Genomic DNA, 16,008 nt, shown 5'->3' with positions numbered 1-16,008 from the left:
AAGGGCTGGTAGAAAGTGAAGGAAAAGACAATGTTTCCTGATGCATGCTGACTATCTGAGGGTAGCACTTCCCTACACCCATAAATCCTTGCATATTGGAGGTGTTTCCAGTGGTTGATTCAAACTGACACCACAGTCCTCTTGGAAGAAGACTGAGGTGTCCAATAGCATTGTTCTCACTTAACCAAATGAACCAAACTAAAAGAGTAAACACTCCTGGTGCAACATGGAAAACTGCTCTGAAATAAGACATACGCTACTAAATAAACACAGTTAGAGTTTGATGACATGTAGCAGAATTTTTACAGCCCAGAATGATATAAAACTGGCGCTCATGGCACTGGCACATATGAAATGTGTGTGATGGAAGGGAGTGGAGGAAAAGAAGAAACTAGCAACAGCATTCCTTGCCAGCTATCTTCTAATCCTTTGAGAACGTTATTTTTGTCCTCAGGCGTGCATTCATGTGTTCAATGAAAATAAAAACCAAACAAAAACAATCACAGACTCAAAGTGATCCTAAACCTTTGAGTGGATTTAGGAAGTTATTTTTATAAATGTTAGTTGGGGGGAACCAACCCCTTTAATATCGAAGAAACCTGGAACAAAGGCACACTACGTACCTTTCAAGGTGTTTGTGGGCATATAACATATTTGCACTGTTGATCAGCTGTGTCATGAGGGTCATAGGTGGAGGTATGACAGTGAATTAATCTACATCATGTACTAAAGTGACCTCTGTTTTTCATTTTCACTAAGACATCTGGAGGTCCAGACTGGCCCTGCTGAGCCTGGCATGGCTCTAATGTTCCAGCTAAAATAGCGCACCAAATGAAGCCAGCCACTCACTTTCCTAAAAAGTACAGCCAAAATGAAAGTAAAGGAAAATGGAAAGGAGACATGTCCTTGAAGCAAAAAGAGGCCCCTTAAAAAAGTCATTATCAAAATTAAATTTCCTAGAATTAATTTTAGCCATCATCTTTAGTTAGAAATTCTTAATTCATTCATATCAATTTTCAATAACTGGACCGTATTTTGTGGTTGAATGGTTTCTGATATCCAATAATTCTACAGCAATAATGAACAAGTTCCACACAGTTGAAATATTACCCCTCCACTGTCCTTTTGTCATAACAATGCACAATAAGGATCTCACCAATGAGAATATGGTTAGTGCAAAAGGAATACAAATTCATAACAAATTGTGGCATTCCTAAGATGAGGACAAGTCAGGTATTTGTAAGATAAAAAAAAACAAACAAACTCCAACTTAAACTACAATTAAAAAGCAAAGGACATTAAGTTCCTTATCTGTTATCACATGTACTTTTGGTTTATTACCTTTGTGTCTGTCCATCTTACTACTGTTGGCGATGAAGGACATTTCCTCAGGCCAGCTCATGTCTTTGTTCCTGACTGAGAGGGAAAACAAGATTCTCCTGATTAAACAATTTTACTTCCACTTTCAGGTGTCATCTGTCATAATTACCAGTTATCAATGAAAATGTGTCTGATTCAGCACTGTTTAAGTCAGATAAGAGTTTAATTAATTTTGGAGGGAGTGAGAGAGAGAGAGAGAGATGTTTCAGATGTACCCTCGATAACTAAGTGCTGCTCATCCTGAATCTTCAGACTTTCCAGTGTGTGATCTTCATCATCCAGGAGGGTGAGGTAGTTCTGGAGACCAAACAGTGAAGGGAACATGAGTGGATTTTTTTTTATATATATATATATATTTTTGTCTGTCTGTCCTTCTCACTTCTGATTAAATCGCTGTAAATCGTACCAAACCTTCCCATGAGCAAAAACGCCTCACACTGTCAACCAGTCCTGTCCGAAATGGAACATGGTGTAATATGGAGCCACTGTGACCGTCCATAGTTCAAAACAGAAAGTCAAGAAATGTAAAACACAGTCAACTCTATTATATGTTGTTGTTGTTTTGTCATTTCAAAGATTGAGATCACAGTGACTGAAAATGTCTGTAAATACTACTGGAGACAGTGAAGATTGTAATGTTAAGAAAGTTGTCTTTATTTAATCACCAGCATCTTGCCTATGTGTAAGCAAACACTGTCAAAGTAATTTTCAGACATTTTCCTGATGAATAATCTTAATTGTCAGTATTTAATATTAAAAATTATGATGTAAGCAATTAATCTAAAAATCTGGTTTTGTGGGTCCTCATGCTCTGCTCCTGTTGCTTAGTGTCCAAATTCTTGTTCATCATGGTAAACAACCTCAAAGGTAGCATCTGGACGGCTTACTCACTTCAAGGCGTGCTTATGCTGATAATTACCGATTTAGATTTGCTGAGACTATGGGAATACTCAGTAGTTCTTCTTGGGGTTGCATAGTAACCTGGGTGTTATGTAAGTCCATATGGTGGTGAAATATCCTCATTAACTGCTCTGTGCTCCCCTGGGCTGCTGATCCACGATACACAATTTCTATCTCTTGATTCATTTCCATAGCTCAGCAACACAGGTCCCAAAAAATATCACTTTTAGTTGTGGTGCCCCTTTTTTTAGTGTAATTACAATTATTTGTGAAAGTACTATAAGGTGGTTTCTTCCTGAGACGAGTCTACTGTGCGGAAAATACTCTCAGAAGCTACCTGCCGGATCTACTTTCCATTTCAAATAGGAAAATAACAAACAGACACTTAATTATCTCAAAAAATGGGTACCGGGACCTGCCGTTTTTTATAGTGGCATAATCCACTTTGTTTACAGTTGTTTATGTAATGAAAGCGTTGCTTTGGGGGCTGTTTTTCAGCACTATGGAAATGAATGAAGAAACACAAATAAAGGATTACTAAGCCATGGAGGCACAAAGCAACTAATGAGGATATTACACCACCATCATGCCCAGGTAATACACAGTAAAACATGAAGTCTGATACCAATATTGTTGGACTGGAGCAACCAACTGCCATATTTCATACCAACCTCTACACTGACTATTTTTAACAAGAACAAATGGCCAGTGTTTCTCAATAATTTTTATTCTCTTTAGGGTGGAAAATTCCCAAACTGCTATTAGACCATGGCAAACCAAACCACTGAACTCAGAATAATACCAAAACCCAGACTAATAAAACTGTTGAGAGGGTTAGCAGCTCCTTGAGGCAATGTGACCTGCCACGCCTATTCAGTAACAGGACAGACAGACTAAGAGTTTAAAAAAAAAAAGAAATGTTGACCAATAAATGAAAAAGTAAAATTTCTTTGCACGCCTGGCCAAGATCTGATATTAGATAAAAGCCCAATAGCAATATATGGACAAACCAATAAATCTGTGTAACCCTAGTGTGAAAGCAGCGGTTTGTGGAGTGAGGGCCATGCTACCCACCTCGCTGTTGTAGAGCCAGAGCCTCATATCCTCTTCCTTGATGCGGAGTCTCTGGGAAAGGTAGAGGTGGATGTCCTTGATGGTGGCCATGCGGCTGAAACAGCCCGTATAGGCCAACACCCGCTTCAGAGGAGCGTTGGGGGAGGGAACGTTACCTGCTGGGGTGCACAGAGAAGACAGCAGCCAGTTATGTGACTCAGAAAAATACAACCACAAACTAACCACACATACAATCAAAGCTTTGAGCGTTTCTGCCTCCTAGCCATGTGAAGTGCTGTGCAAAACTTTAACTGGTTGAATTCCTGTGTGTTTTCAGTTGTGGTGAAGGTCCAAATTCAGCTGTGACTCAGAGGAAGAACACTTTGCACATTTATTTCATAAGACAGCTGCATGGGAGAGGGACGTATTGAGGGAGGGACGTATTATTAAAAATTACTGTCCACACACTGTCTAACTTGCAATTACAGATTTACTTGTGATGTTTTGGTGCTAGACCTTCATAAGGCACATGTGGCCCCAAAACTGCCAAGCACAAAATATTGGCAAAACCTGTCTTTTGCAGGTAAACTGGCACGCTGGCCAATAACTTTACATATGAATAGCTCAGCTGTATGGTCTTTGCCCATTCCCAAACTTTGTCCCTGCTGAACGCCATACTTTCTCTCTTTGACTGTGAGCCAGTCAAATCAAAGCAAAACAATGGCTCTGTATCAAACAGGCTCCTGATTGGCTTCCTGTTATGCTGCTCTGCACAAAGCAGCGGTGTTTATACGTCCTGGATGGTGAACTAGCCAGACGTTAGTTGAAACATAATGCTGTTCCCAAAAAAGATTCATTAGAAGTGAGTGTGGCAGTTTTCAATGTAAAAAAAAAAATCTGTTTATTGCATAAACATATTTTGATGTTTATGCATGGAAATAGGGAGAGTGCCATTTCTCTGTGAAAAATGCATATTACATATTTTGGTGGATAAAATTATTCCTAGAAAGGTTTTCTTTCTTTAATATATCTAAAAGTGGAAGAGGTCCACACTCACATTTTGCTTGTGAAAGGCTGATTATCAGCCCCTGGCATATGAGCCAGCAAGTTAATATCAGACGCTGGTTGTGACATATCACTGCCATCTGTGTAGATCATCCAGCTACAATGAGCAGAGCTGCGTGGGCATTTTCTGTCTGTGTAGAAAGTTCTATGAGCTCATTGTGTTGTAGCGCAGATGCTGCACATGCCTGAGATGAAAGCTGCTCTGGCCAACTTTGAATGCTGGCATCTCAAAAAGCACTGACAGGTACTGTTTGAAAAAAATAAAATAAAAATTAAATTCAGTACCTAGAAATCCTATAATGTATCATCAATACACTGCCCACTGTGGACTACGTCCACTAATCTGTGACTGGCCTGTGGTGCTTTATACCAAATGACAATAAGTATAAGACAGGAGAACAATCTAACTTTTCTCTGGGAAGAGAGCTCACTCACTGCTTCATTCTCACGTCTGGATTTCTCACCAGCAGGTCACCATACCAACACGAGGATGTAATTTGGGCACATAGTGTGAATCTAGAGTCTCACTTTTCTGTTGCAGTCTCACTTTGTTATTTACACTGAGAAGATGGCTGGATTTTTACATAAAAATATTACTTAGTGCTTTTAAGTGAACTGTACTGCTGAGCCACCAACAACAACCACCTCATATTATTTGACATTTAGGCACAGCACTGTATCCAGTGTGTAAGACTCTGTGTGGTGTGTGTGTGTGTGTGTGTGTGTGTGTGTGGAATCGGGCTTGTTGCTAGGTCAAACACACTCACAGTCTTTCATGGACTGGACATCAACATCATGACATTGTGCTGATTGAGGATTAGTTGTAAGGAAGCAGCAAGAAAGGGCTATTTTGTGAATCAACAATAACTTGATTGATCAATCAACTCATTAGTGCACTTAGTGGTTTCAATCAAATAAACAACCAATCAATATTAGTCCAGTTAAACATCAGTTAATAATAAAGTATACTTAACTGATTATTGATTTTAAAGTCGATGCCAAAACAAGTGATTTTAACATTTGATTGTAAAATGCTACAAGACTCAATCAGTGTACTGCAGTGTTTTTCTATCGACATAGCCTTGCTGTTCAGCACACCACAAAGTGAACCATCCTCTCCAGTGCATTCCAGTGCTTCACTTTTGTAGACCTGCCTCGCACTGTTATATTGGGTTATACTGTGCAGAATGTGATGCATTGCTCTGATCCTTGTTGGATATTTGGCCGGGTGCCTGAGAGTGGGGTTCAATGCCCAGCGGTGATATTGGAGTCAGTGTTTGCTCAGTCACTGTATGACTTATGATGGAGGCTGAAGCTCCGCTGTGGCCAGAAATCTGATAGCTTGACTTGATTTAGATCAGCACTCTAATGCTGGACGCTGATGCCACATAGGGCCGGGGTGCGCATCCCCATCTGATTACACTGGAGCTACGATGCAGGCTTTGGCTTTACGCTTTGTCATCATTCATTTGTTCCTGGTTTGTCATATTCTGTACACAGTTACACAAGGAATGCATTACTAAAAATAAATAGCTGTGAGAGAATGATATTCAGTACATAAGGGCTGGAACCAGTTCCAGTTTCAATTATTTCATTACAGAGTGAATGACTTTCTTTAAATAGGTTTTCTATTGTGATTAAATTTAACTTCTGCGGCCCACATAAAACAGTGCGCCAGACAAGGAAGGCTTCACCACCAGGCATCATTCCAAGCTGTGACATAAAGACCTCATTTACACTTGGTATTGAAATGCAATCTGCATCTGGATTTGCTGTCCGGATAATGATCGTGCCCTTGCATTTACCCTCAGTGTTTATATTCATTCGTGCTGTCTGAATTCTGTCCACGTCGTGATTGCGTCGCATTTTTGGCAAAGCAGACAAATTGAGGTGGGGAGGTGGGAGAGAAAAATAAACAAGTAACACCAACATGGCAGGTGTTGTTATTGCGCAGCCCAGACTTATTTTTACCTTTGCTGTGGAACAGCTCCTCTTCGACGACTCTCAGGTATGAGGAAACAGAAACAACAACAAATATATATACGGGTCTATTTCTGTACCAACTGTCCGTTTTTGCCTGGAGAGCGCCATCACCTGTCACTGCCATCGTTTTACTCCACAGCAATGACACGTCCACCTATGACAATGGCGATGCTCCAACTGCATTGTAATACCCGGTGTGAAAGAGGTCAGACTTGATTGCTTAAAATAAACACCAACTAAAATTAATTCATCTCATTACTTTTCTTAGCAATGGTCTGAGACAACAAAGCAGACTGATAAGGTAAGCCTTTTGTTTTGTCTTTTAAAAATTTTGCAGTTAATGATCAGTAGTCATTTTGAACAATGAAAATTCCTGGGATGAGTGTTTTATCGCATTACAGAAAATATAAGTTTGGTTGTATCAGGTGTTCAGGAGGGTGAAAAAAATACTTATAGTGGAGGGGAAAACCCTGATTTTTAAAAACTGCATCCACATTTTGACAACTTCTGTGATATTCTGCGTTTTACAGTTGAATCCATTTTCATTAAAAATTCAGTGATTCTGTCCGTGTTTTCTGCATCATGGAAATCACAGGGCCTTATTGTTGTGTGCAGCATTTGAACATGTGTTGCAAAAGCTAAGACTTGAAAAGCAAGGCTTGTGAGGATAGAAAAAAATCTGATCTGAGCAACTTTTTTAGTGTGATCAGTAGCCTTTCCCCTTCATGGGCCACTGGTTGATTCCACTGCCCACTCCAGAGTTTTGCCTGGGCTCGATCAGTCCACTCAAGGATTAGGCGTGACGGGGGGAGTGAAGCGCTTGCCGACGGCTTGCTCTGGTCTTGCTGCAGGCTTACATTACCTCGTGGTGGGGGTAAATACGGTGGGAACATTCGCAGGCTGGCCATACCCATATTGACCCAGATGTTGGACTGGGGGGAGCGTGATGGCGGCTGCTGGCGGAGGAAGAGGAGGTAGCGGGGGAAGAGCTCCAGCTCTGCTTGGCCTGTCTTGCTCTGCTGGATCACCTGCAATGAAGGAAGCAGGTGGGACAAACAGGGGGCACAAAAAAAATGTGGTTAATAAACAAAATGAGCTGCTGGGTTAGTATAATATTTAGGTTCACCACATATACACAGCAGGTAAATGGCAGTAGGTTACATCTGCACAGGGATATTTCACCTGTTTTGAGCTCCAAATGCTAACTGTTAGCCTCCTGCCATTGAGCTGGACTTCCCCCGGGCTAACATTCTTAAAAATAACCACCTTAATCCACTCGAAGAAGGTTTAACATGACATGACTACCGACTGCACACAGACAATAGTTTTGCTCTAAGACTACTGTTTACGTATTTTTCCTGTTTTCGCCATCCAGAAAGATTTAGAAACTTATGCACTTTCAGGCACCTGCTAGCTTCTCTTGTAACTAAGGACCAGTACAGAGAGCTTAGACCACACAAGAACATAGCTAACTTTGATATTCATTATTCATTTATTTATGTATTTGGAAACAGTCAAACATTTTTTATGCAACACATCATTAAACTCTGTTGTACTGTTTTGATAGAAAGGGAGTCCTCAGTGTTGTAGGGGCATGGTAGGGAGGACGCCGCCCCGTTTTCTTTTAAGTAGAGCTGGAGCAGCCGTGACCTGAAGGTCAAAGCTGCACTAGGCCAATAGTGTTGGTGTGTTACTTTGTGAACACACGTGCACTGGAGAGAGCATGTTCAATGTGAGCTGTGTGTTTGCAAGTGTTTATTCAACTCAAACTTTGTTCATTTAACAATTTGAGTGAACTGAGGTGGTTATTTTTAACTACTTGTGTTAGCTGGGCGGAAGTCCATCTCAATGGCAGGAGGCTAACAGTTAGCATTTGGAGCATCCAGTTAGTATCCAGCACTCAGTAACAATGAGAAGAAGATAGCACCACTACTGTCCTACATAACAGCTAGAAGGGAGTGAAATAATATCAATTGAAAAAAAAAAAGCTGAACTATTCCTTTAGTATTTCAGCTCATAATAGTTGAGATCAAATATAACTGACTGCCACAAAAATATTTCAGACCTGTGAACACTGTCATATGAATTTTTGCCCAGTACCTGCATTAGCAAACTGAGATAGCTAATCAGGTAAAATAGCTGTTGAGTGCACATGGTGTGTTTGCTCACCGGTCGTGGCAGGCTGAGGTTGGCACCGTACCAGTGGTAGAGTGCCCGCCACACCGGCTCTGGCACTGTCTCAAAGTCTCTGCCAGCCACCAGTTGTAAGGACCGCTTCAGCCTGCCGCCTTCCATGGTTAACGTAGGCGCCTGGGGGGGCAGAGCACACACATCAATGCTTAGACATGTGTGCAAAACTCACATTTCTGCCTGCTTGAATTACATATAACAGAGACAGACATTATCGTAATGCTGTGTACTAGCAGGCATGCAGCTATCATTAGGGCAAAATGCAGAGATAAGACAATGGAGGAAGGAAGCACCATCTGGTCCCTGAGAGCCTTTGCCAGCAGAGTGGGAGGAGCAGCTCTCAATTAGAAATCTCAGATCGCTCCTTCTTGTCGAATGCAGTGTTGCAGCCAAAGCAGCTGGCACAAGTATTCTCCTAGCATATTGTTTCCTTGTTTTTGTGCTGAATAACACAAATGTGGAAAAATGGATAAACTGTGAAGAGTTTGCATTAAATGTTGATTTCTTTTTTTGGTTTGAAAATGTGGGAGTTGCGAAGCTCTTTGGAGACTGTAACTCCTTGAAATCACATGATTTGACCACAAGCGATCATTGTGTATGCGTAGGAGACAGTATGCGCGCACAAAAACCAGTACAAAGCTATATTCTACTAAGGAAACTGCGGTGTGCTATACGTCTCCACCTTTTTACACTCAATTAAAACTCCCATTCAATTTAACTGCCTCTTAGCATTGCTTACAAGCAACATCCAGGAGCTGCAATTTTTTTTGATAAATGTAAAATGTGAGACAAAACATGGTAAATCAAGTATTATTGCGCTACAGAGATGCCCTGGCCTACAAATTGTATTTTCCAGGGGTAAGAAAACATATTAGTTTTGTGTAGACTCCAGCAAAACCCACATTATTGCCATTTTATTAGGTTTTTCAGAGAAAATGAAAATGATGATACAAAGCTTAGCATTCCAACTAAAATCATGACTCATACCACAATTGCAATATGTGTAAAGTTAATCACAATATGATATGCCTTTTATCATATCATTCAGCCCTACCTCACGTTTCCTTACCTTCACAGGGTCGGTGTTGACTAGTGGCTGGTTGTCGATGGCTCCAGGCCTCTGTGCTGCCAGCTGGGAGGCGAGGTGGCCGTTGGCTCCGGAAAAGCACTGGTTGTTGTTGTCTGACACGTTGTGCTGACGGGCAAAACAGCTTTCTGCAGCTGAAGGAACGCTTTGGGGGCTCAGAGCTGATGGGGAGGGAGAGGGGGTGTCACAAAGCCAGACCACATGTATCCAAAAATCACACATAGGTACAACTTTTATGAAAATCAAAAATACTTTATTGATCCCTGAGGGGAAATTGGGCAACTTTTATGAGTAAGACATTATGTCAGATAAAATTAAAACCCAACAGCTTGTCAGTCAAACCTCTCTGATGTAAATGATTTCATCCACTGAGCTAAATAGTTCATCTGATCACACAGAGAGCTACTTGGCTGACTCGTCGAGTGTGGGAGGCTCTGATTACATCTACCGTATGTAGTGGTCTGGTTCTAATCAAGAAAAATCATCTGCTGTATACATTTCCACAGTGATTTGGTATTGACTGACCATTCTCTGTGGCCTCTGAGGCGCTGGACACAGCATCAGGCGACCTCTCCTCGGAGGGGCTGACGAGGTTGAGGACTCCCAGGCCTCCCAGTCTGTCTGGAGGTGCCGGCTCGACAGTGGCTGTGCCCAGGGGGGTTCGCAGCGAGCTCAGGATGGAGGGCTGCTCCACCACGATGCCCTTGTGCTCCTGGACAAGAAGATAACAGCAGGGCTTCCCCTGTCATTTTTTTTTTTTTTTTATAATGATGGTTGTGTTTAATTATCTCGCAGAAATGACAGTGTCAGGGATATTATTGATTTGCCTGGACCACCAGCACAGATCATGTCTGGGAGCACAAAAATTTGAGCACAGACTATCTCAGTCTTTCAAATTTGCTCTGCACATTTATGCTCCATGGAGGAAGAACTATATTTTAATTCGGGGACGCCGGGATCTTCCCCAATACTGTCCCAATACAAATTGGGATGAACTGGAATAAATGTAATTTTTCTCTCGTACTGGTGGCACCTTTTCTATCTGAGACGACCTGCTACTGATGAATGCATACAACTTATACTGTAATCACTGACCACTAGGCCTGAGCTGACTAGTTGTAACTGAATCAGCATCTGGAAGCCCGGGCCTAATAGTTGTGTTTATATCTGCAATCAGAGATGGATGGGGGACAGAAAGGAAAAAAAAAAAACATAGGCGCCTGTTTCTAGGAATAATGAGAGGACCAAACACCAGCTTGTTTTCTGCTTGCTTTCTAGTAGAACTGAACTCATTTAACCGTAATAAATGCAGATGGGCATTCATCAGCTGGTGTTTCATTATTATTTACCAATGAAATATCTTTCCTAAGGTTTTTTTTTTTTTTTGTCAGTCATCAGAATTTGTGCATTCAATTTGAAGTCGGACAAAATAAATGTTTACTGCAGTGCTTAGTGGCAAACCAGAGGCATAAAGTTATAAACATCGAGAAGAGGGACAGTGGGTCATTATTTAAGTAGCATTTCATATTCACTTCTGCTCTTGATTTTTTTTTATTTTCCTGAATTGCTCTTTAGTGTATTCTATAGGACACACTGATCCTAAAGGCAGCCAGCAATAAATGCTTGGGCCTGCGTAGTTCATTACCATCATCCTGTCTAGCAGCTCCTCTACCAATCACGGATACTGGTTCCATCCTGGTAACAGACAGTCAGATTTTATGTCTATCCAGCTCATCCCCACTGACAACATCAGTTTCCTTCCATCAGGGACACAGAGACAGATTTATAAAGGACCATGCCAGTAATTTTGGAGTGCTTGGCCCATTTACTACAATACTACTACTGCTTGATTAGCAGAAACATGTAATATATACATTTTGCAGATATTACACTAAACAGGCAAAAATCACAGGTATGGTATGGTCCTTTAACCTATGAATCTGGACTCAGCTGAACCTTCACTTGTAAGCTATAAATTGGCCTGGAGCACTTTTCCAGGTTACAAAGAGCACGTCACAGGCTTCTGTCTGGCTTGAAAATCATTTCCCTTGATTCTACAAGTAGCATGCGACAAAGTGCACCAGCTAATGTATGAGGAAATAAAGTTTCTGTGAGACCATGGCTCTCTCCTCAATAACCACTTCTCTTCACAACTACACACTTGATGTTAACATCAAAAAGCACAGAGTGGCCTCAGAGTGGCTCTATAGTAAAAGGTCAATCAGGGTGTGAAATGAACACAAATATGAAAGGAGGATAGGATAACAAGCATAACAGATGCTTTTTACCCACAGCGCTGTGGGCTTCAAGAGGTAAATTCAGGTCAGGCAGTCCAACATCAGACTCTTCACTCCTGTCTGTTCTTCACTGAGCCAATCAAAAACTGCATTACTTTAAAAATCTCACATTTAGCTATGAATGTTTGAACATTAGTTAGGAATTTATATTCAGTTCCCTTAATCACCTTCTGGTATTTACAAAGTTTTTTTATTTTTTTTATTTATTTATTTATTTTTTTTTTTAAATCAAGATGTAGCTCACAAAAGTACAAACACAGTGGAAGACTGGACAGAATCAGCAGGGGTGTAAATCACAAATTTCATCAGGATAAAATATTATACCGATTGGACAATGATTAGACATTTGCTGATATCACAAAGTTGCCTATGATTTTGATTAGATTCTTTTCAGGGGCTTACGACTGATATGAGACAATATCATTATGCCCATTTAACACAACCGGTTACAACGTCGTGTCTTTTTTAGGTGACTGGCCAGGTTTGTCATGTTTTGTGAGTATTTTATCTTGTACTGAGATTGCTTGCATATAACATGTGAGTTGTCAGCTGACCGCCTTTTCTCTGAAATTGAATTCCACACTGCGGCTTTATTCCCGAGAGGGGAGCAGATATCCTTATTGTCTTTTTCTTGGCTGCGGCTGCAGTTACCTGCCTGGTGCTAGAACTATTTGAACGCTTAGGAAGGCGGTGTGCTTGGATGGAAATGTTGACACAGACGTGCTATTGTAATTTCATTTAGTATTGATTACATTGGATCATTGATCATGAGATTGATATACTGATCCAAGGTGATGAATCGCTACACCCCTAACAATCAGTGAATCTTTCAATACACCTTTCCCATCTTTAACATCACTTACATATTTGACGTAGTCCTTCCACTGCTGCCACCACAGCATGGAGATGAGGAACCAGTTCTGGCCTGGCTGCAGCCCATGTCTGCTCTCCCTTTCTAACCACCCCCTGCACACACACACACACACACACACACACACACACACACACACACACACACACACACACACACACACACACAAATGCATGCATGCAAAAAAAGGAGAGATGCAGTAGCAGACAGTCATTAGCTGGACTGGTGCATTCTTCAAAGTTGTATGTAAGAGGAGTGAGTGAACGAAGAAGACAATTACCTGATGATTTGTCCCTCCTCTTCTGGAGTGGCCGGCCTGAGCCCCAGGACTATGTGGCACACCTACACCAAAGAAAAGACAGGAAGATATGGACAACTGACTGCACTGATATAAATTGACAATGAAGTAATATGTCAAACACAGTATGTATACAAGTAGAAGTGCACTGACTTGGAAGAGCAGGTTGAGGAATTCATTGGCCAAAGCACTTTTCACACTCCAGATCTGGTAGTCCTCAAGGGTCAAATGACCCAACTGGTCAGGAGACAATCATCACAAAATCAAACGTCAGCATGATGACATTTCTCACTTCACAAAATATGCAGTATTATTTGCTTTTTGATCTTTAAAAGTTTCAAGAAAAAGCCTTGACTGACTTTGGTTGTGTCATGCATCTTCAGGATTCCCTCCACTATGTCTGACACGCTGCTGTGCAACTCCTGCAAGGCAACAACACGCATCAGCACACACCACAGAGCCACAAACACTGTTTCCTCGCCCACCACTATGACAGGGATCACAGTGACAGCTGCTACTGGTCTGGTTCCAGTGAACAAACAATACTGTGAATTTGTAGAACAAGGGTTTCTCTGTTTTGTTTTTGTTAATGCCTCAAAACTGACTCCTGCTTACAGGTTTTGTTTTTGCTGCAATACTAAATGGAAGACACAGCTACAATTTTTACAGCAATACTGACATGTCTGATGAAGTTCTATAAACCACTACAGTCTTAGACCTGCTCCACACTAGAAGCATGTGAATGATAACCTGACGATATCTCTTTTTGAAGGGCCCTGACAGGCCATGACAGCATCATAGTCACAAAAAATGGAACACAACATCTTGTAGAGTGCGAGTTTACTGATTTTGGGCACTTTTACCAGATAAAAATGAATGGGCATCCATCTTTGGTGAGTAAAATTAATAACTGAATTTCAAACCTTTACATTTTCCAACCATTCCTTGTTTTTGTTCAGGTCTGTGTATACTTGTGCTGGAAACATCACAGAGGTACAGAGCTTCACTACTGTCAAAATCAGCCTCTCTACATCCATCTCTACTTTCCCAAGAGTGAACGATGCGGAAGATCAATGCAGTTTCCAGCCAGTACCAGAGCTTGAGAGGCTCAGTATACCTATGCTGCTGAAATGGAGGCAAAGCGACAATTTTTTTTAACCAAAAGTGGTGCCACTTGCTTCACTTACTGATGCTCACTGCAAGTTTGGACATCCTCACTGATACTAATGGCTGCTACATATTTTTTGGTGCTACCCCTCCATTTACTTGCTCACACTGTGTTCAGCTAGGAGCAGGTGTTGTGTGTATTAATTTTTTTAAGAGGAAAAATAAATAAATAAATAAATAAAAATCGAGCTTTGTTTTCAGATCTAACACGTCGAAACATCACAATGCGGGTTTTAAATGGGTGTCAGGGGGCCCAAGGGTCATGGACCTTATTCGATCCATAAAGGAGACGGTAAACTTCAGTTTGAAACAGAAACATGTAAATTACCAAGGAAGCCATGAGATTTTCACATGACAGCAGTGAAAATGTAATGGATGGGGCAAAAGCTTTATGCTAATGTTAGAGCAGCGAGGGATTTAGCTCTAACGATTTCAAGATGTTGCTGTCATTTATTTGCATTTGCTTGCATCGCAAATTTGTACGTGACCCTTTCAAAACCTCGGAGGAAACCTTGACCATGTGCTGTGGGGCTGGAAGCAGCCGGTCTAAAGCGGGATCTGATGCAACAACTTCCTCCTTGAGCACATATAAAACAAATATATGCAAAAACAGACACTCAAAAGTTCAATGTTGTTCATTTAGTACTTGCGAGACCTGGATGTCATTTTGAAGTACACTGTTCACCCTTCTGTGTAAGCAGTGTTCTTGGGCAGCACAAACCACATTTTAAAGAATGAACAATCTGCAGGAAAAACAAACATACAAGGATGTGACGTTTTCCATCCATTTCTGACATGTTAAAAGCGCATTTGAACAAGAAAATCCAACTTATGAGCGTCTATTTCTCATATCTACCACTGCAGAACCATGCTGAAGACATGGCACAGCATGTGGTCAAGAATTTGTCCAAAGTTTTGAATGTTTCTAACAGGCTCCAAGCAATGCAAATAAAGTGTAGACCCTCGCAGACTTGAGCAGAGAGGAGATTTACGTCTCGTGGCCCTCAGTGGACCCTTGCATACTCGCAGAAGTGAAACAGGATCATAGTTCACCCACCTGTGATAACTGCGCTAAAAACAAGTAAACTAGGTTCAATACAAACTCAGAAACTTACACAGAAATATGCCTCCTTTTCCACAGCGCGGAAAGAAACAGCAGTTATGTGAATTATGCATATGCAGCTTGCATTATGCAGATGTTTAGTACAGTCTGCCCACATACAGTTCATGCCAAATTATGTGCAGACTCACCGGAAGTGTGTCTGTTCGATTGTCCTTCCACACCTCCAGCAGGGCCACCACCATTTCATGGAGCTCGTCTCGAGACAAAACACCATCACGGTCCACATCGAACACTTTGAAGCAAACTGGATGTGAAAGACAAGGGTGCGGTGTTGGAATAGGCCATGGAGGAAAATATGGCGTAACAAGATACCTCTACATTACAGTATGTTAAAGCCTGAGGGAAATTAACTGCACCCAAATCTTTTACTATCAATTTGTATTCATCTTATGTTATTTTGTCCATTAACTGGGAATTCAATATGTAGCCATTTCAAAGTGTGAAAATGTAATTTCAAGCACTGATGGAAAATTTTGATGACAAAGATGATTGTGCACTAATGACTCTACTGCACCAATCAACCCTTGCCAAAAACATTTACAATTAAAACCAAAGATAAAACAGTTCAATGGGGGGAAAAAAGAGTGCACGTCT

At 41.2% G+C, this 16,008-nt stretch overlaps 1 protein-coding gene across 5 annotated transcripts in view; it reads right to left on the bottom strand.

The window, feature by feature from the left end:
* usp32 (ubiquitin specific peptidase 32) overlaps positions 1–16,008 on the bottom strand; it is a 91,866-nt gene that overhangs the window by 21,390 nt on the left and 54,468 nt on the right. The window contains exons 8-19 of one of the 5 annotated variants that reach the window (XM_030066353.1): positions 15,543–15,658; positions 13,484–13,546; positions 13,278–13,361; positions 13,107–13,168; positions 12,819–12,921; positions 10,184–10,400; positions 9,641–9,819; positions 8,551–8,691; positions 7,292–7,409; positions 3,355–3,512; positions 1,596–1,677; positions 1,342–1,416 (exon numbers count right to left, since the gene is read on the bottom strand). In XM_030066353.1, coding sequence (XP_029922213.1) covers positions 1,342–1,416; positions 1,596–1,677; positions 3,355–3,512; positions 7,292–7,409; positions 8,551–8,691; positions 9,641–9,819; positions 10,184–10,400; positions 12,819–12,921; positions 13,107–13,168; positions 13,278–13,361; positions 13,484–13,546; positions 15,543–15,658 — 1,398 coding nt within the window. Of the gene's footprint in view, positions 1–1,341; positions 1,417–1,595; positions 1,678–3,354; positions 3,513–7,243; positions 7,410–8,550; positions 8,692–9,640; positions 9,820–10,183; positions 10,401–12,818; positions 12,922–13,106; positions 13,169–13,277; positions 13,362–13,483; positions 13,547–15,542; positions 15,659–16,008 lie in introns of all 5 variants that reach the window. The other 4 variants (XM_030066354.1, XM_030066352.1, XM_030066356.1 and 1 more) reach the window with 4 other exon arrangements.

This window comes from Myripristis murdjan, chromosome 13 (assembly GCF_902150065.1).
Source record: "Myripristis murdjan chromosome 13, fMyrMur1.1, whole genome shotgun sequence".
NCBI classification, from domain to species: Eukaryota; Metazoa; Chordata; class Actinopteri; order Holocentriformes; family Holocentridae; genus Myripristis; species Myripristis murdjan.
This window is presented reverse-complemented; position numbering and strand designations above follow the sequence as displayed.